The sequence below is a fragment of the Plutella xylostella genome, chromosome 11 (assembly GCF_932276165.1).
Source record: "Plutella xylostella chromosome 11, ilPluXylo3.1, whole genome shotgun sequence".
NCBI classification, from domain to species: Eukaryota; Metazoa; Arthropoda; class Insecta; order Lepidoptera; family Plutellidae; genus Plutella; species Plutella xylostella.
The window spans coordinates 2,745,766-2,765,536 of NC_063991.1; the positions used below are offsets into that span (position 1 = coordinate 2,745,766).

The following is a 19,771-nucleotide window of genomic DNA, read 5'->3' on the forward strand; positions in this document are numbered from 1 at the left end:
AGCGATGGTACTGATACTTACCTACTATACTTAAAATTCCAAAGAACTCATTGGTACAGTAAGGTGCAGATAAACCTGACCCCCCTCAGAAGCATTGTTACTATGAGAGGGGGGTCAGGTTTCTCTGCACCTGACCGTACATGTCAGTGCCGTAATTGGTAATTGCCTTGAGTGTTCTTAGCCATGTTTTATCAAAATCGGCTTAGCCATTCAAAAGTTATGCGACTTTTAGTGTGGAATGATGGGGGTTTTTAACGTTAGATACTAATCTCTAAGTGATGAAAAGCCATCGTCTTTCTTGGTTTGGGCATGTCATGAGAAGAGAAGATGATTATGTTACAAAGAAAGTGTTGGAAATGAGACCCAAAGGAAGGCGCAAGAGAGGAAGACCAAGAAAGACGTGGCTTGATTGCGTGAAAGAAAATATGAGAGAGTGTGGAGTGAATAAGGATATGACAGAGGATAGGGTAAAATGGCGTGACATGACCAACAAAGCCGACCCTAAATAAGGATAAGGCAAGGAAGAAGAAGAAGACTAATCTCTAAGTGCCGTACTAAGGAAACTGAAAATCACGAAACATAAGCCTTTCATAATTATTATTGAAGTGCTTAAGGCAATAACTAAGCAACGCGTAATGAAAAAACAAACATATTAATTGCATACCTGTGCTTATTTATTAAAAATAAAATATTTTATGTTATAAAAATAAAATTAAGTACAAATGATTGCCCCATTAATAACGAAGTGAAATGTTTGCAGAAAAATAACAAATTTACACAAGCTCCTATTGACAGTGTGATGCAAATTTCTATGCAGCGTGCACTAGGTATATGATCATTGATCACAAATATATGGTTTAGTATATAAGCTGCTCTGAGCTTGGCAACAACCAAAGCAAGTTCAGCATCAACCAACATGAAGTCGACCATCTGCCTTCTCGTGCTCGTGGTAAGGAAAAGTAATTTATTTGGCTTTTATGAATAAAAAAAACAGAGATCATGGGTATAGAAAGGGAGGCATAGGGATAAGGGATAGTAGGGAGGGGACGGCATAAGGGTAGGAGATTATTAGGGAAAGGAAACGGGGCTCGTAGGTCTGGATCTACTGAATTGATTTTTATTATTATTCTTCAATTACAAAAGTCACCTTATTTGTCAAACCTTTTAAAGCTAAACAAATACTTCCATGCTAATATCTATAGCTTGTAAAAAATCTTTGTAGAACACGGGTCTCTTCCATGGTTGGAGGGTTATGCCATAATGTCTATGTCGCAGTAAGATAGTTATAGCCGTAATATAGTTATATCCCTAGGGATATGATTATATACTGGAACATAGTTATACGAAAGCAATTCATTACTATTTCACTAGGAATATAGTTATAAAACAGACCAAGTTTAGTGGTATAGTTATATTACTAGATTAAGTTCAGTGTTATAAATATATTACTTGATTAAACTTATTGAAATATAAATCTACCACATAGAATTAAATAAAACTAGAGTAAGTATATTGGTTTTATCTTTATTAAAAAATCAACAGTGTGTTTCTGCAGTAAGTTACTTTGTGTCATTAACACGTATTAAAGCAATTTAAATTATAATTAAAACAATCATATTTTTTGGAATTTAAGCATTAACAATAAAAACAAAACTAAATAAAATTTTAAAAGTCTTTTGAAGTTAATCAACAGTTTTGAGATATCCTTATCTATTGTATTTATCCTTATGTATATATATCACTGAACTTAATACCACTAAACTTGGTCCGTTTTATAACTAGTATATTCCTAGTGAGATAGTAATGAATCGCTTTCGTAGGTATAACTATGTTCCGGTATATAATCATATCCCTAGGGATATAACTATATTACGGCTATAACTATCTTACTGCGACATCTACACTTGGGAGCCGGGTTTGAGATATCACGCAAAAAAAACACCTAAGTCCAGAGAATAAAATAATTTATCACCTGTCCCGGTACCATTGTTACGCTAGATTATTTTACTGATTTCCAGGGATGAAACAAATATAAGGCAAGCTACATAATTATAATATATAGTGTAGGCGCATGGGCGCAACATTGCTATTCTATAAAATTCAGGCGCTTAGTTAGCGTTTTAAAAATAATTATATTTAGTTAGCTACCTCACATAAATAATAATAATTCTGTTTTAGATCCACGTATTCGGCCTATCAATTCAAAATTGTATCCAAAATTGAATTAAGTAAACTGTTCAAAGTGGACAGATCGAGTTTTAATTGAAGCTCCATAATATTATGTCCCCAACAAGACGCTGTAATATACTTAAACCGTTAAAATAATATATTTTCTTTTGTTACAGGCCTTCGCGGCGGTACAGGCTTACCCAAGTAAGTTTGCAGTATGTGCAGTACTCCACTGCGAAACCTATTAGACTTATAATTCCGCAAAAACATAATGTTTTTTTAAACTTCATAATAGTTATAAATATTATTATATTCTTTATGACTTAGATATTAACTTGAAAACTTGCTATGCCATACAAAGCACTATGTTAAGGACAATGTACCTACATATTTTAAGACCAATGTAAAACTGATATACCTACGTGGCAATAAATATATATTATTATAGAGAAGTACCTATAAATATAATTATTGCAAAGGGCGATTCGTAAGTCCAATGTATGCTTTCCCATCTGCATATAGGTACTGTGTACTAAAAGCACAAATCCGTCCCCACAGAGCCACGAACCATCACAAAGTCCATGTCGACACACAGCAACAAGGACGTGTCACGAGACGAGACCGTCGCAAGCAACAGCGACGGAACCACCTCATCCAGCGTCGCTGAGGTCGACAACGAGGCTGTCTCCAACGCCAACACGTTCGCCTATGCCGACAATAACGGCAACTCCATCACATCATCATCCGTCAACGACGCTCAAACCTACACCGACAGCACATCGAACTCTGTCAGCAATGCCGATGGAACTTCTTCTTCATCTAGCACTGTCAACAGCAGTTCCTCAGCCAACCAGAGCAATACCATGAGCGAGAGTCTCAACGATGACACAGACCAGGCAGCCTTCGAGAATGAGGCGGCTGGATACGGTTCTGCATCAGGCTCAGCGACCGCCGGTTCGACTTCTGCCGGTGGATCGGCCGGTGCTACTGGAGGGTCTGGATCTGCCACGTCTGGGTCTACAGCTGCTTCGGGATCCTCCAGCTCTGGTGGTTCATCTGGTTCAGGATCTTCTGGAGCATCAGCCGCCTCCGGAGGTGTAGGTGGAAGCAACGGTTCCGCAGCAGCAGGATCTGGTGGAAGCAGTGCAGCAGGAGCCTCATCATCAGGCGGAAACGGCTCAGCAGCCGGATCAGCAGCATCAGGCAGTGGAAGCTCATCATCAGGAGCAGCATCAAGCGGAAGCGGCTCATCATCAGCTGGATCTGCTTCATCAGGATCTGCAGCATCTGGATCATCAGCATCAGGAGCTGCATCAAGCGGAAACGGTTCAGGATCAGCAGCATCAGGAGCTGCATCAGGATCATCAGCATCAGGAGCTGCATCAAGCGGAAACGGTTCAGGATCATCAGCATCAGGAGCCGCATCAGGATCAGCAGCATCAGGATCATCAGCATCAGGAGCTGCATCAAGCGGAAACGGTTCAGGATCATCAGCATCAGGATCAGCAGCATCAGGATCAGCAGCATCAGGATCAGCAGCATCTGGATCAGCAGCATCAGGATCTGCAGCATCTGGATCATCAGCATCAGGAGCAGCATCAAGCGGAAACGGATCAGGATCAGCAGCATCAGGATCAGCAGCATCAGGATCATCAGCATCAGGAGCAGCATCAAGCAGAAACGGATCATCAGCATCAGGAGCTGCATCAAGCGGAAATGGTTCAGGATCATCAGCATCAGGAGCTGCATCTAGCGGAAACGGTTCAGGATCAGCAGCATCAGGATCAGCAGCATCAGGATCAAGCTCATCAGGATCAGCAGCATCTGGATCAGCAGCATCAGGATCAGGTGCATCAGGATCAGCAGCATCAGGATCAGGCTCCGCAGGATCAGCAGCATCAGGATCAGCAGCATCAGGATCAAGCTCATCAGGATCAGCAGCATCTGGATCAGCAGCATCAGGCAGTGGAAGCTCATCATCAGGATCATCAGCATCAGGATCAGCAGCATCAGGATCATCAGCATCAGGATCAGCAGCATCAGGATCATCAGCATCAGGATCAGCAGCATCAGGATCAGCAGCATCTGGATCAGCAGCATCCGGATCTGCAGCATCTGGATCATCAGCATCAGGAGCAGCATCAAGCGGAAACGGATCAGGATCAGCAGCATCAGGATCAGCAGCATCTGGATCAGCAGCATCAGGATCATCAGCATCAGGAGCAGCATCAAGCGGACGCGGATCATCAGCATCAGGAGCAGCATCAAGCAGAAACGGATCATCAGCATCAGGAGCTGCATCAAGCGGAAATGGTTCAGGATCATCAGCATCAGGAGCTGCATCAAGCGGAAACGGTTCAGGATCAGCGGCATCAGGATCAGGATCTGCAGCATCTGGATCATCAGCATCAGGAGCAGCAGCATCAGGATCAGGCTCATCAGGATCAGCAGCATCAGGATCAGCAGCATCAGGATCATCAGCATCAGGAGCAGCAGCATCAGGATCAGGCTCATCTGGATCAGCAGCATCAGGATCAGGAGCATCAGGATCAGCAGCATCAGGATCAGGCTCATCAGGATCAGCAGCATCAGGATCATCAGCATCAGGAGCAGCAGCATCAGGATCAGGCTCATCAGGATCAGCAGCATCAGGATCATCAGCATCAGGATCATCAGCATCAGGAGCAGCATCAAGCGGAAACGGTTCAGGATCATCAGCATCAGGATCAGCAGCATCAGGATCAGCAGCATCAGGATCAGCAGCATCTGGATCATCAGCATCAGGAGCAGCATCAAGCGGAAACGGTTCAGGATCATCAGCATCAGGAGCTGCATCAAGCGGAAACGGTTCAGGATCATCAGCATCTGGAGCTGCATCAAGCGGAAACGGTTCAGGATCATCAGCATCAGGATCAGCAGCATCAGGATCAGCAGCATCAGGATCATCAGCATCAGGAGCAGCATCAAGCGGAAACGGTTCAGGATCATCAGCATCAGGAGCTGCATCAAGCGGAAACGGTTCAGGATCATCAGCATCTGGAGCTGCATCAAGCGGAAACGGTTCAGGATCATCAGCATCAGGATCAGCAGCATCAGGATCAGCAGCATCAGGATCAGCAGCATCTGGATCAGCAGCATCAGGATCAGGCTCATCAGGATCAGCAGCATCAGGATCATCAGCATCAGGATCATCAGCATCAGGAGCAGCATCAAGCGGAAACGGTTCAGGATCATCAGCATCAGGATCAGCAGCATCAGGATCAGCAGCATCAGGATCAGCAGCATCTGGATCATCAGCATCAGGAGCAGCATCAAGCGGAAACGGATCATCAGCATCAGGAGCTGCATCAAGCAGAAACGGATCGTCAGCATCAGGAGCTGCATCAAGCCGAAACGGTTCAGGATCAGCAGCATCAGGATCAGCAGCATCAGGATCAGCAGCATCAGGATCAGCAGCATCAGGATCTGCAGCATCAGGATCAGCAGCATCAGGATCTGCAGCATCTGGATCATCAGCATCAGGAGCAGCATCAAGCAGAAACGGATCATCATCATCAGGAGCTGCATCAAGCGGAAACGGTTCAGGATCAGCAGCATCAAGCGGAAACGGCTCATCCGGATCAGCATCATCAGCTGGTGGATCAGGAGCATCTTCTGCTGCAGGAAATTCATCATCTGCCTCATCAGGAGCATCTTCCGCAGCAGCTAATGGAGCATCTGCCGCATCAGCAGGAAATGGTTCAGGAGCATCGGCTGTAGCAGGAAACAGTGCATCAGCAGCTTCTAATGGAGCATCAGCCGCATCAAACGGATCAGGAGCATCAGCCGCATCAAACGGATCAGGAGCATCAGCAGCATCAAACGGAGCATCAGCAGCATCAAACGGAGCATCAGCCGCATCAAACGGATCAGGAGCATCAGCCGTATCAAACGGATCAGGAGCATCTTCCGCAACAGGAAATGGATCATCTGCCTCATCAGGTAGTGGATCATCTGCCGCATCATCAGGAAACGGCGCATCAGCCGCTGCCGGAAACGCATCAGGAGCATCTTCCGCAGCAGGAAATGGAGGATCTGCTGCATCATCAGCAGCTGGAGGAAGCAATGCCGCTGGAGCCGCCGCATCAGGTTAAAGCTTCGAAAACGATACAATAGCAATCAGTAGATAAATAATATACGACGAACCCCGACCTCTGTGCAACGAACGGACTTCGACAAGGCTCTGAAGAATAAGGATATTCTCGCTACATTCATCGGTTATGATAATGAACTTGCTTTCTATTTTTTCAAATGCTTATGAATCAACGCCTTTTATCATAATTTAGTTTTAAGATGGCATGATAATTTCCCTACAAGTTTTACGTTTTGTTTTGGCTTATACTTTCTAAATTAATGAAATTTTGGCTTTGTAAAGTTGAGTTTTAATAAATTGAATATTAATTGGAATTTATTTTGGTCTTTTATCATAATAGCGTAGCGTATAACTTATAGACCATTCTAAACAGGGCATTTATTAGGTAATAAGATTTAATTCATATCTATAATTACCAGCATTTACCACTCCCCCATGTACCTATCTGTGAAAAAGGATCTAAGTAGATAACTGTTTTCTAAAACTGAACAAACGAATCTAAGAAATCATCCATATATATGTATACCTTACCAAGATATTATCGTTTATTTATAGACAAAACTTCAAGTGCATTGAAGACTAGACAGTTAACTGTTGTACCGTGCCACAAACTTATCTGTTCCGGTGAGATCTCACGTAAATGTCTATTAAGGTAAATGTCCCTGTAGTTGATAGTGTCCCAGTAATTGATAGTTTCAACTTTATGGTTGAACAATAAGAAAACTAATTCAGTTTTTAAACGCACTCCTATCAATATTTGAACTTTGAAGTCTGTTAAATTGACAACCAAAGTGTCAGTATTCTGCATCGATTCAATTTCAAGTTACAATTTTTTTTCCCGTGCAGCCGTTTGCATCAACGCGTTTACTTGTGTTTCGTTAATTGAATAACTAAGCTAGGAGTGTTCGCCGGTACGATATTGCAGTTGATTTATGGCGTTTTACGGGTAAGTATTGTTTTTATTACCTTTGCATGTAAAGTAACTTCGCTGGTTCATGCTTATTTTACCATTTTTTATTATATTTACTTGTTTGTGACGAGTATCATCTACTAGAACAAGAAAAACCCAAATACCTAGTAATTGATACCCCCTATCAAGTAATAGGTTAAAACTATTTTTTTAATTTGCTCGTAATATCAAAGGTGTAAGGGTCACAAAGTCACAATACAATAAAACTTGTCTTTGTTTATTTCTGGGTTGAAAATATTGCACGGGTCGAGTACTTGATAGGGTATCAAGTACTGGTCATCTAGCTATCAACTATTGGTTAAACACATTATTAATTACCATAAAATTTTCGTTGCTGGTACTATAATTTGATAAGATGCCACCAATTAAAGTTAAAATGGTTGCTTATAGTGAGGATTCAATGCTACGAGCTTATGAAGAGGTAAAATTTGGTTTACCAATAGCTGCTGCAGCCCTTAAATACAATGTACTTTATATTATGCTTATAAAGTGAACGGTAAGACTCCACTTGACTGGCGTATGGGTCCAAAAACTTTTTATCGCCAGCGCAAGAAAACACCATAGTTAAGGAGATATTAAGCATGGCAAAGGAAAAAAAAATAGAATCGAAAGAAAAACGAGCTGAAGAAAGACAAAGAAAAAAGAGAAGAAGATGAAGCCATGAAGATTAAACCAGAAAAAAAATAGCAAATAAAACTGCAGCACAACAGAAACTAGACGCCTTGCAAATGACCAAAAAAGTATTGTTTGATTCTTCAAGCGAAGATGATGTGGAAATACAGGAAGAAAATAATAAGAATGATAATGGAGAAAGACGGACGAATAAGAACGATTAAGATGAAAGAAGAAACAAGAAATTGATAAATCTAAAGCCAAGGAAACTACAGTGAAAAAGAAAACAGATATTTTCGGAAATAAGAAATAAGTTAGTTAGTATTAGTTATATTCTACAAGTGAAAGTGAAGCCCTAAAGTGGGTGCCTCCTCATGATAGTACGGATGATCTGGAGAGTGATGACTATATAATATATTTTCTAGAATTTGTTGATTTGTATAAGAAGTTTAAATGATTGTTTTTTCCCATTAAACATTTATACTGTTGTATAATGCTTATTTTGAATGGTGAATTTCATAAGGTCTCATTATAATAACAACGTTAATGCGTAAAATATGTTGCGAAGACGTGTAAAATGTTCAGTGTTTATATGTATGAAAATTACTTTACTTTTGCTATGACAGATTTTTAATACTTTGTGTTTTTTTATTTTTTTTGTTGATGACTTCATATCAATTACTGGAACACAGAATGTAAAACTGCTTTGTCAATTACTGGGCGAAGTGAAAAATTTCCTATCAATTATAGGTACATTTTGTGAGTGTTTGAATTTTCTCGGAAAATAGTAAAAAACGTTTAATTAGATACTTGATTGTAAGGACATAATTTAGATAGAAGACTGATTTACCAAATTTTGTTACTTAGTTACCGCCTGATTTCGTAATAAAAGTTTTTCCCAAACAACGTTTTTATTAGATAGATAGATAGATAGATAAATTATTTATTTACTTAACACAACACATACACAGGTTACACAGCAAGATTTTTAACATAAAGTTCAAAATTACATAAACACAAAACACTATTAAAAGACATGCAGATAGAAAAGCAACATGTGTATTTATCATGTTAGCAAAAGGGTTCTGACTCAGCATAATACTATGATTATAATTAAATAATCACAGCGCTGGTATTCTGCCAGGACCAATTTTAGTGAGTGGGAGTGGAGCCTCAACTAAACATAAATATGTGTGTAGTAAATATGTAAAAGTGTGTTGTGGTACGTTATAATTATATTTATACTAAAATAAAATAGATATTTATATATTATGTTATGAATGTATGTATATAATAATATGTAACAATAAATTGTGTTAAATGATTATGGGTGTATGCTATGTAGTATGTGTAAACGAATATATTGTGATGTGAGTTTAAGTGATATGTGTGAAAATGATAGCAAGTGATGTGGTAGTTAATTTGCTGGGTGCCACTATTGTGTCAACTACTGGGACATTTACCTTATTTCTTCATTCTACAAGATTTTAAGTTTGCCAGTAGTGGTAATTCGCTCTGGTGGTTTTAATAAACCCAATATATAGTTCATTAGTAAATACCTAATATATGGATCAATTTAGTTCGCTCTCACCGGAACAGATAAATTGGTCGCACTGTTAATAGAAAATGTGTCTCTATGGATATGACATGTCTCAGAGGGATTTAAAAAGCTGTCTTTGGTGCATCAGATCCATTTCAAGTGTTTTTCAAGTATACTTACTTACTCATATATCTAAAGATATCTGATTTCTGTTCAGTTTTCAATTGGAAGATCGTCCTTTGAGTGCTTTCACTGACATCTAAAACATCACCCTTTTAATTTTGCTATAGCAAGTTTTCAGGCGTTATTTTTGCTTTTTGACTACGTGATAACCTCAACCATGGGTTTTCAAGGTAAAACATACTCAGTTACACGGATCAATATATAAAATTTCTACAACTTGTGCGTATGTATGGATAAATTATAGGTACATATTTTTAATTACTGAGGCCGGGGCCAAAGGCTTTCTACCACCTATGAGATGAATCTTGAACAAATTGTTTCCGCGAGTAGATATTATATAGGTAGTTATTTACTTCATTTTCTCACTGCACTTAACAGTTTGGTACCCAGTAGGTACTACTCATCAATAATACTGGCCCAGTAATTGGCTATCTATATGAATTTTAGTATGGTAATTGGTAGGAAACCAAAAAAAACTCTCTCGAGACGTTCTGACAAAGAATGACTCGCCTCCTTGCCAGTTCCGAAAAACCGTCACCGGGGATGCCAGCTCATCGTATATCTAAGTAATACCTATTTTAATAAATACTTACTACTTACTATATTCTCGATCTTTTCATACTAAACCAACACACTGAAAAGCAAAACAGTCTGTGGTAAACAAAAAACTTAGGTCTAGTAGATCTCTGCTTTATTCTAAGGAAGTAATTAAGATATGCTAATGACTGTTCGCATAGTAGGTATTTATAATTAGAGGATGAAGAAGCCAATAGTCTTCTAACGTGACAGTCTGTCATGGGTTACTAGCTTACTTAGTACCTAGTCACTCGACTTTTATTCTTCTTCTTTGGGTACCATCTCCTATCGGAGGTCGGCAATCATCTGGCTTATTCTTTCCTTCGAGACTGCTGCTCGGAACAAGGATGTGGTGTCGGTGTTGTACCAGTCTTTCAGATTTTGGACCCAAGATGTTCTTTTTCGACCGGGTCTTCGACGGCCTTGAATTTTCCCTTGTAGGAGAAGTTGCAATAAACCGTATTTACTGTTGCGCATAATATGTCCCAGGTACTGCAACTTTCTCCTTTTTACGGTTTTAAGCACTTCGGTCCCTTTTTTCATTCTCTGCAATACCGTTTCGTTTTTTTATTTTATCCCTCCATGATATCTTCAATATTCTTCTATTGCACGCTGCAAATTTTGGGGCGCCCGAGCCGTCTCTTTCTCTTTTTATTTTACTTAAATATCCTTGCAGCCTAGTTTTAGTTTGAGACTAGAGAAAAGTGGGTGCATCAATCTTAAACCGCTGTGGTACATAATAGGCTACTTGACTCTTTTTTAAAGTAGGTCTAATATCTCTATTAGATCAAATAAAAATACTCTAAATTAATTTATTTTGACCTTGCAAATCGCAAAATCCTGTTTGCCGATTGGTGCCTTACATACATATCTGTAACGATATTAAAATAGGTAGGTATTTACCAGAGAATAATAAAAACTTTTCAGGAATCATAATTATATTGCAAACCAATCCTAAATAAAATTGAACATTATTATAGGTATTCTTTACAATATAAGTAAAGTTATTGCGGACGAATCATTGCCAAATGTCATTGCATTACATTTCTATTTTTTAAAACTAGAATCTTCTTCTTCGAACGTAGATGAAGAACTCGAAAAGGTAGAAGAGCTGGAAGAACTTGAACTAGACGACGCAACATCTGTGCTTCCGTCGGGTCCAACATAGGAGTAATCTGCTTGCTGGTTTTGTGAAGACGCAGCCGATTCACTTTCCTGTTCGTTTTCGGTCGATCGTCTTTGATATGTTCCATCTGATCCTGAAGTCTCTTCGTAAGTTTTAGCATGGGATTTACTAGCAGACTCCTTGCTAGATGCATCATTCGTCACTTCACTCCGAACCGTGCCATTATCACCAGATTCTTCCGTTATTTCTGAATCGTGAGTTGAGTCCTCTGATGCGCTTTGTTGTTCACCTTTAGAAACTTTCTTAATGTGTTTATAAGTGACTGGTTCTCCGTTTTTTCCAGATTGCCCATTATCAGCTGATGCATTTGATTTAGTAGACCCATTTTCAGATTCAGATCCTGATTTATCAGATGTGGCTGCATTAGAATTTGCTGACGAAGCTGATCCATTTGCACTAGATGATGAATTGGTCGATGTTTCAGAAGTCCCAGATTTATCTGAACCAGTTGATGTCGCACCAGCAGAACCTGACGTTCCCGATCCATTTTGGGTATTTTGCGATTTATCGTTAGTAGATGAAGTATTTGTTTTAGTAGAAGATTGTGTTTCAGTTTGTCCCGACTTATTTTGAGCTGATGCATTGGTATTTGCAGATGATGAGCTTCCTGATCCATTTGCACTTGAAGATGCATTGGTTGATGTTTCAGAAGTTCCAGATTTGTCTAACCCAGTTGATGTCGTACCAGCAGAGCCAGACGTTCCTGATGAATTTTGGGTGTTTTGCGACTTGTCATTAGAAGATGAAGTATTTGTTTTTGAGTTAGATTGTGATCCAGTTTGTCCCGACTTGTTTTGGGCTGATGCATTGGAATTTGCTGATGATGAGGTTCCTGATCCATTAGCACTAGAAGAAGCATTGGTCGATGTTTCAGAAGTTCCAGATTTATCTGACCCAGTTGATGTCGCACCAGCAGAACCGGACGTTTCTGATCCACTCTGACCATTATTGCTCTCTGTTTTTGATGTTGAGCTATTATTGCTGGCTGATTTATTCTTGCCAGTTCCTGAATTAGTATTTGATGTTGTTGCAGATTTTCCAGATTTATCAGTGGTGGTTGCTGATGCACTGCCAGAAGCATTTTGGGTATTTTTCGATTTATCATTAGAAGATAAAGTATTGGTTTTAGCAGTAGATTGTGTTTCAGTTTGTCCCGACTTGTTTTGAGCTGATGCATTGGTATTTGCTGATGATGAGCTTCCTGATCCATTTGCACTAGAAGAAGCATTGGTCGATTTTTCAGAAGTTCCAGATTTATCTGACCCAGTTGATGTCGCACCAGCAGAGCCAGACGTTCCTGATGAGTTTTGGGTGTTTTGCGACTTGTCATTAGTAGATGAAGTATTTGTTTTTGACTTAGATTGTGATCCAGTTTGTCCCGACTTGTTTTGGGCTGATGCATTGGAATTTGCTGATGATGAGGTTCCTGATCCATTAGCACTAGAAGAAGCATTGGTCGATTTTTCAGAAGTTCCAGATTTATCTGACCCAGTTGATGTCGCACCAGCAGAGCCGGACGTTTCTGATCCACTCTGACCATTATTGCTCTCTGTTTTTGATGTTGAGCTTTTATTGCTGGCTGATTTATTCTTGTCAGTTCCTGAATTAGTATTTGATGTTGTTGCAGATTTTCCAGATTTATCAGTGGTGGTTGCTGATGCACTGCCAGAAGCATTTTGGGTATTTTTCGATTTATCATTAGTAGATAAAGTATTAGTTTTAGCAGTAGATTGTGTTTCAGTTTGTCCCGACTTGTTTTGAGCTGATGCATTGGAATTTGCAGATGAAGAGCTATCTGATCCATTTGCACTAGAAGATGCATTGGTGGATGTTTCAGAAGTTCCAGATTTACCGGAACCAGTTGATTTAGCACCAGCGGAGCTGGACGATCCTGATCCATTTTGACCATTTTTATTATTGTTATCCGTTGCTGATGTAGTAGTTGCTTCTGTGTTTTGATCTGATTTACCGTTGGAGGTAGCTGTTGCTTTCCCAGAGGCTGTAGCTTTGTTGGATTCCTTGTTAGATTGAGCGTGAGTATTTGCTGTTGAGGTAGCATTGCTGTCTGATTTATTCTTGTCAGAATTAGTAGAAGCCACAGCAGACCCAGTATTTCCTAAACTAGAATTTGATTTCGAATTTGATGTTGTTGCAGTTTTTCCTGATTTATCAGTGGTGGTTGCTGATGCACTGCCAGAAGCATTTTGGGTATCTTGCGATTTGTCATTAGTAGATGTATTTGTTTTCGAGTTAGATTGTGATCCATTTTGTCCTGACTTGTTTTGGGCTGATGCATTGGAATTTGCTGATGATGAGGTCCCTGATCCATTTGCACTAGAAGATGCACTAGTCGATGTTTCAGAAGTTCCAGATTTATCTGACCCAGTTGATGTCACACCAGCAGAACTGGACGATGCGGATCCATTCTGACCATTATTGCTACCTGATTTATTCTTGTCAGCATTGGCTGAAGCAGTTCCAGACGAAGATGAAGTTCCTGAAGTTGTATTTGATGTTGTTGAAGTTTTTCCAGATTTATCAGTGGTGGTTGCTGATGCACTGCCAGAAGCATTTTGCGTATTTTGCGATTTGTCAGTAGTAGATGAAGTATTTGTTTTAGCAGTAGTTTTTGATTCAGTTTGTCCCGACTTGTTTTGAGTGGATGCATTGGAATTTGTAGATGATGAGCTTTCTGATCCATTTGCACTAGAAGATGCATTGGTCGATGTTTCAGAAGTTCCAGATTTACCGGAACCAGTTGATTTAGCACCAGCGGAGCTGGACGATCCTGATCCATTCCGTCCATTTTTATTATTGTTATCCGTTGCTGTTGTGGTAGTTGCTTCTGTGTTGTGATCTGATTTACCGTTGGAGGAAGCTGTAGCTTTCCCAGAAGCTGTTGCTTTGTTTGATTCCTTGTTAGATTGAGCGTGAGTATTTGCTTTTGAGCTAGCATTGCTGTCTGATTTATTCTTGTCAGAATTAGTAGAAGCCACAGCAGACCCAGTATTTCCTGAACTAGAATTTGATTTCGAATTTGATGTTGTTGCAGTTTTTCCCGATTTATCAGTGGTGGTTGCTGATCCACTGCCAGAAGCATTTTGGGTATTTTGCGATTTGTCATTAGTGGATGTATTTGTTTTTGAGTTAGATTGTGATCCATTTTGTCCGGACTTGTTTTGGGCTGATGCATTGGAATTTGCTGATGATGAGGTCCCTGATCCATTTGCACTAGAAGATGCATTAGTCGATGTTTCGGAAGTTCCAGATTTATCTGACCCAGTTGATTTCGCACCAGCAGAACTGGACGATGCTGATCCATTCTGACCATTATTGCTACCTGATTTATTCTTGTCAGCATTGGCTGAAGCAGTTCCAGACGAAGATGAAGTTCCTGAAGTTGTATTTGATGTTGTTGCAGTTTTTCCTGATTTATCAGTGGTGGTTGCTGATCCACTGCCAGAAGCATTTTGGGTATTTTGCGATTTGTCATTAGTGGATGTATTTGTTTTTGAGTTAGATTGTGATCCATTTTGTCCCGACTTGTTTTGGGCTGATGCATTGGAATTTGCTGATGATGAGGTCCCTGAGCCATTTGCACTAGAAGAAGCATTAGTCGATGTTTCAGAAGTTCCAGATTTATCTGACCCAGTTGATGTCGCACCAGCAGAACTGGACGATGCTGATCCATTTTGACCATTATTGCTACCTGATTTATTCTTGTCAGCATTGGCTGAAGCAGCTCCAGACGAAGATGAAGTTCCTGAAGTTGTATTTGATGTTGTTGCAGTTTTTCCAGATTTATCAGTGGTGGTTGCTGATGCACTGCCAGAAGCATTTTGCATATTTTGCGATTTGTCAGTAGTAGATGAAGTATTTGTTTTAGCGGTAGTGTTTGAATCAGTTTGTCCCGACTTGTTTTGAGCAGATGCATTTGAATTTGCAGATGAAGAACTACCGGATCCATTGGCTCTAGACGATGCATCGGTGGATGTTTTAGAAGTTCCAGATTTATCTGACCCAGTTGATGTCGCACCAGCAGAGCTGGACGTTTCTGATCCACTCTGACCATGATTGATACCTGATTTAATCTTGTCAGCATTGGCAGAAGCAGTTCCAGAGGAAGATGTTGTTCCTGAACTTGTATTTGATGTTGTTGCAGATTTTCCAGATTTATCAGTGGTGGTTGCTGATGCACTGCCAGAAGCATTTTGGGTATTATGCGATTTGTCATTTGTAGATGTATTTGTTTTTGAGTTAGATTGTGATCCAGTTTGTCCCGTCTTGTTTTGAGCGGATGCATTGGAATTTGTAGATGATGAGCTATCTGATCCATTTGCACGAGAAGATGCATTGGTGGATGTTTCAGAAGTTCCAGAATTACCGGAACCAGTTGATTTAGCACCAGCAGAGCTGGACGATCCTGATCCATTCTGACCATTTTTATTATTGTTATCCGTTGCTAATGTGGTAGTTGCTTCTGTGTTATGATCTGATTTATCGTTGGAGGAAGCTGTAGCTTTCCCAGAAGCTGTTGCTTTGTTGGATTCCTTTTTAGATTGAGCGTGAGTATTTGCTGTTGAGCTAGCATTGCTGTCTGATTTATTCTTGTCAGAATTAGCAGAACCAGACCCAGTATTTCCTGAACTAGAATTTGATTTTGAATTCGATGTTGTTGCAGTTTTTCCTGATTTATCAGTGGTGGTTGTTGATACACTGCCAGAAGCATTTTGAGTATTTTGCGATTTGTCACCAGTAGATGAAGTATTTGTTTTTACAGAAGTTTGTGTTTTAGTTTGTCCTGACTTGGTTTGAGCGGATGCATTGGAATTTGCAGATGATGAGCTTCCTGATCCATTTGCACTAGAAGATGCATGAGTCGATGTTTCAGAAGTCCCAGATTTATCTGAATCAGTTGATGTCGCACCAGCAGAGCCAGACGTTCCCGATCCATTTTGGGTATTTCGCGACTTGTCATTAGTAGATGAAGTATTTGTTTTAGCAGTAGTTTTTGATTCAGTTTGTCCCGACTTGTTTTGAGCAGATGCATTGGAATTTGCAGTTGAAGAACTACCGGATCCATTGGCACTAGACGATGCATTGGTTGTTGTTTCGGAAGTTCCAGTTTTACCTGAAGCAGTTGATGTCGCACCAGCAGAGCCAGACGTTCCCGATCCATTGTGATCTTTATTATTGGTCTCCGTTGTTGATGTTGTAGTTGCTTCAGTTTGCCCTGATTTACCGTTTGATTTTGTTGTCGCATTTTCATCTGACGTGGTTTGGCTTGCTCCATCATGACCAGATTTATTTTGATTATTTACTGATGTTTTTGTAGTGCTATCTGATCCTTTTATATTGTCAGTACTGGAGGTGGCAGATCCAGAAGAATAACCATTTTGTGAACTGCCACTGTTTGTTGACGAATTTGCTGTTGTTGCAGAATTTTCTGACTCATTTGATGCACTTGATGATGCACCAGCTGATGCAGTATTTTGACCGGTTTGGTTTTGATTAGTACCTTTTTGCCTTGAGTCAGTATTACTTGATCCTTTTACTGATGTATTAGAATTAGTTGATGATGATGTATTTTGACCGTTTTGGGCATTGCCAGTTGATGTTTTAGAAGAAGAATAAGCTGATGCAGCTCCAGTAGATGTACTATCCCCCGAACCATTGATCTTCGAAGCTGTGTAAGAAGATGCACCAGCACTTCCTGACCCTGAGCCAGATGATCCTGAGCTAGACGTTCCAGAGCTGGATGATCCTGATCCATTTTGGCCTGAACCATTGTTATTTGTCTGATAATTATTATTGTTCGATCCATTTTGACTTGTTCCTCCAGAGCTAGTTGACGGTTTAGCTGATGATCCAAAGGACGAACTGTTTGCTGATCCATTTTCGCTGGACGACCCAGTGCCAGATGATGCACCATTCATCGATCCACTGTCCCCGTGGTTTGACGCATCGGATTTAGGTGTTGTTGTGTCCTGGCCAGAACTATTTCCTGACTCTTTACTGTTGTCGATTTGCTCATTGGAATCTGTCTGGCCTGATCCATTTTGACTTCCTGTGTTAGAAGCAGTTGAGGGATTGTTGGCATTCAATGCAGTGTAGCTGTAAGATGTTTCTGCCTCGGATGCTGCGGCTTCGGATGCTGATGTTTTTTGTGACGAAAAAGCGGAAGACTCATGACCGTCGGCAAAATCTGATGTCGATGAATATGATGATGAGTCAAAGGTATTGGAGGAGCTGGAACTTGAATGAGCGTTATAGGATGCTGAAAAAGAAGAGAAAATTTAATTTATTATTCAGGTCGATAAGCATCTGAGATATTCAGTTATGAATAAAATTTATAGATTTAATTACGATGTTTTTTTTAGGAAAGCCAACATCCAAAAGTTGAAATCTTTCGGTGCTTTCATCAGTGTCCATTCGTTAGTTAACTAAGTAAGTTATATTTTACCTTGTTCTAGTTGGTATTGGCTGTATTCCTGGTCTTGGCCATTGCGAGCGTAGTTATCCGTTATAATCGTCGGATCTGAAACACCATATTTAACATGATTATCATCAAGTGCCAAGTGCCAAGCATTCTAAGTGCCAATTTCTCCATTCTCGGTTAGAGCATAACCAGGGAGTAGTGGTTAACTTTTGACACATCTGTCAAGAATTGAATATGAAGATTACGTTTAATTTATAAATCAATCCCTGTCGGTTAGATAACCGACAATGGAGAAATTGGCACTAAAGCTGACAGGTGATGACTGATGAGATGGTTTTACAGGCGCAGGGGGCCACTTTCTGAATCGACAAACAAACGAACGAGAATTTTCACGCAATATACGGTGTTTAAAGAAATTGTTAACAGCGATTCTCACTAGATGGCGCTGGTGTGACACATGCTACATCGCGGTATGGTTGTGTTTAGCAACCACCATATAAGACTTTCTATATACTTCAAATAAATGTGTGTGCGTAATCCTAAAATAAAGAGTTTTACTTAACTATACGGTCTAGCTTAGCGCTGCAGTTTTGTTTTTCCGAACCTTGCGATGCGCAAACCACGGCTCTATCTCGGACCTATAAAAGCGCCACCTATCGGTATCGCACGCATCGGATTAAACGGATATTTATGTGAATATCGTTATAGTGAAACGGCGTCGGCAATGCCGATGAAGTGGATGCACTTGTGTGAATTTCTATCATAAAAATATAAAAAAATACTGAATGCGATGCGTCCGTTGCGTGCGATTTTTAATAAGTTATTAAAAAATATTAAGTAAACCAAAAAACTTACATGATTTAACAAGGGACACCAGAGTCTGAAAATGATAATAAAATATTAATAATAGGTATAACTAGTACCTAAGTGTTGCGAAAGTGGTATAAGTAGTAAGCCTAAGGTACCTTAACTCCTAATTCTGAACCACTTCTACTGTTCAACAACTTATGTAAAGTATGAGAATAGAATAGAATAAGTACATAATTATGTATAGGTAGATACACTCGCGAGAAAAGAAAAATTCCACCCACAAAAAGGCCGACACCAATTTAAAAAATATTTCATTTACATTTATATCAACACGGGTAGTACAGTGCCACAAACTTATCTGTTCCGGTGACAGCTCACATAAATGTATAATATTTCTTGATTCTATAAGATTTTAAGTTTGCTCGTATTGTTAATTCGCTCTTGCGGTGTTAATAAACCAATCAAATCTTTTACAATATACAATTCATTAGTAAGTAATGAGATATGGATCAATTTAGTTCGCTCTCACCGGAACAGATAAGTTTGTCGCACTATACTTCAATATTGCAGACGGTGTCATTAAGCTAATATTTTCCGTTTAGGAGTAATTTGGTGCTACTGGAACTTTTCTTTGCGCGTATTTGGCAGCGAATATAATAATGTCATTATGTAAAATTTATTGTTTGAAATTTGACTTCCCAAGGAAGCTTGATTAACTCTTAGGGTCACTTTTACCAAACGCTATTTAAAATTGTATTAAAATCAAATTTTAAATACATTTTGTACTAACTGACAGACGTTTGACGTAAAATACGTTTAGCGTTCGGTGAAATTCCACCTTAGTTAGTTAACTCTAGTTTAAAACAGTTTATCTTACCACAAGAACTAGAAGGCCTATACACGACCTCATGGTGTAAATTTCACAAAACATTTGGCACCAAAAGTTTTATACTTCGTCGTACAAAAGTTAATATTTGACTTCACACTTTAATCGCCTACTTAGGTTAATGGCAACCTGATCAAACATCATTTCTCTACCGTGTCGGGCTTTGGATACACCTCAAGTCAAAATTATTATTTTGGACGTATGTTCGGTATTGTTTTTAACGATACAACTGAAGGGGTGGTCAAGTTACGGCCATTAAACTGGGTTA

At 39.7% G+C, this 19,771-nt stretch overlaps 3 protein-coding genes across 8 annotated transcripts; 1 reads left to right on the forward strand and 2 right to left on the reverse strand.

Moving 5' to 3' along the window:
* The first annotated feature begins 826 nt into the window (after nucleotides 1–826).
* LOC125489210 (myb-like protein A) lies at nucleotides 827–3,082 on the forward strand. The gene is made up of 4 exons (XM_048624300.1): nucleotides 827–949; nucleotides 2,346–2,373; nucleotides 2,728–3,024; nucleotides 3,066–3,082. Exons 1-4 carry the CDS (start codon nucleotides 917–919, stop codon nucleotides 3,080–3,082), a joined length of 375 nt encoding a protein of 124 aa, XP_048480257.1. The 5' UTR covers nucleotides 827–916.
* On the reverse strand, nucleotides 2,981–5,304 carry LOC119693317. Its single transcript, XM_048624218.1, has 5 exons — nucleotides 4,894–5,304; nucleotides 4,375–4,611; nucleotides 4,303–4,344; nucleotides 4,102–4,152; nucleotides 2,981–3,654 (listed from the first exon to the last, which is right to left on the reverse strand). The coding sequence occupies exons 1-5, from the start codon at nucleotides 5,290–5,292 to the stop codon at nucleotides 3,187–3,189; spliced, it is 1,197 nt and encodes a 398-aa protein (XP_048480175.1). The 5' UTR covers nucleotides 5,293–5,304; the 3' UTR covers nucleotides 2,981–3,186.
* Nucleotides 5,305–11,102: 5,798 nt separating this feature from the next.
* LOC105387935 (pneumococcal serine-rich repeat protein) lies at nucleotides 11,103–19,771 on the reverse strand. 6 transcript variants are annotated; one of them, XM_048624207.1, is made up of 6 exons: nucleotides 19,495–19,771; nucleotides 18,663–18,687; nucleotides 17,832–17,906; nucleotides 13,095–17,645; nucleotides 12,873–13,058; nucleotides 11,103–12,647 (listed from the first exon to the last, which is right to left on the reverse strand). In XM_048624207.1, the coding sequence occupies exons 1-6, from the start codon at nucleotides 19,546–19,548 to the stop codon at nucleotides 11,230–11,232; spliced, it is 6,309 nt and encodes a 2,102-aa protein (XP_048480164.1). In that variant the 5' UTR covers nucleotides 19,549–19,771; the 3' UTR covers nucleotides 11,103–11,229. The 6 variants fall into 6 exon arrangements, with proteins under 6 accessions (XP_048480164.1, XP_048480162.1, XP_048480166.1 ...); XM_048624205.1 differs by having other exon boundaries at nucleotides 11,103–12,464; nucleotides 12,501–12,647; nucleotides 12,873–17,645; XM_048624209.1 differs by having other exon boundaries at nucleotides 12,873–14,410; nucleotides 15,521–17,645; nucleotides 19,495–19,770.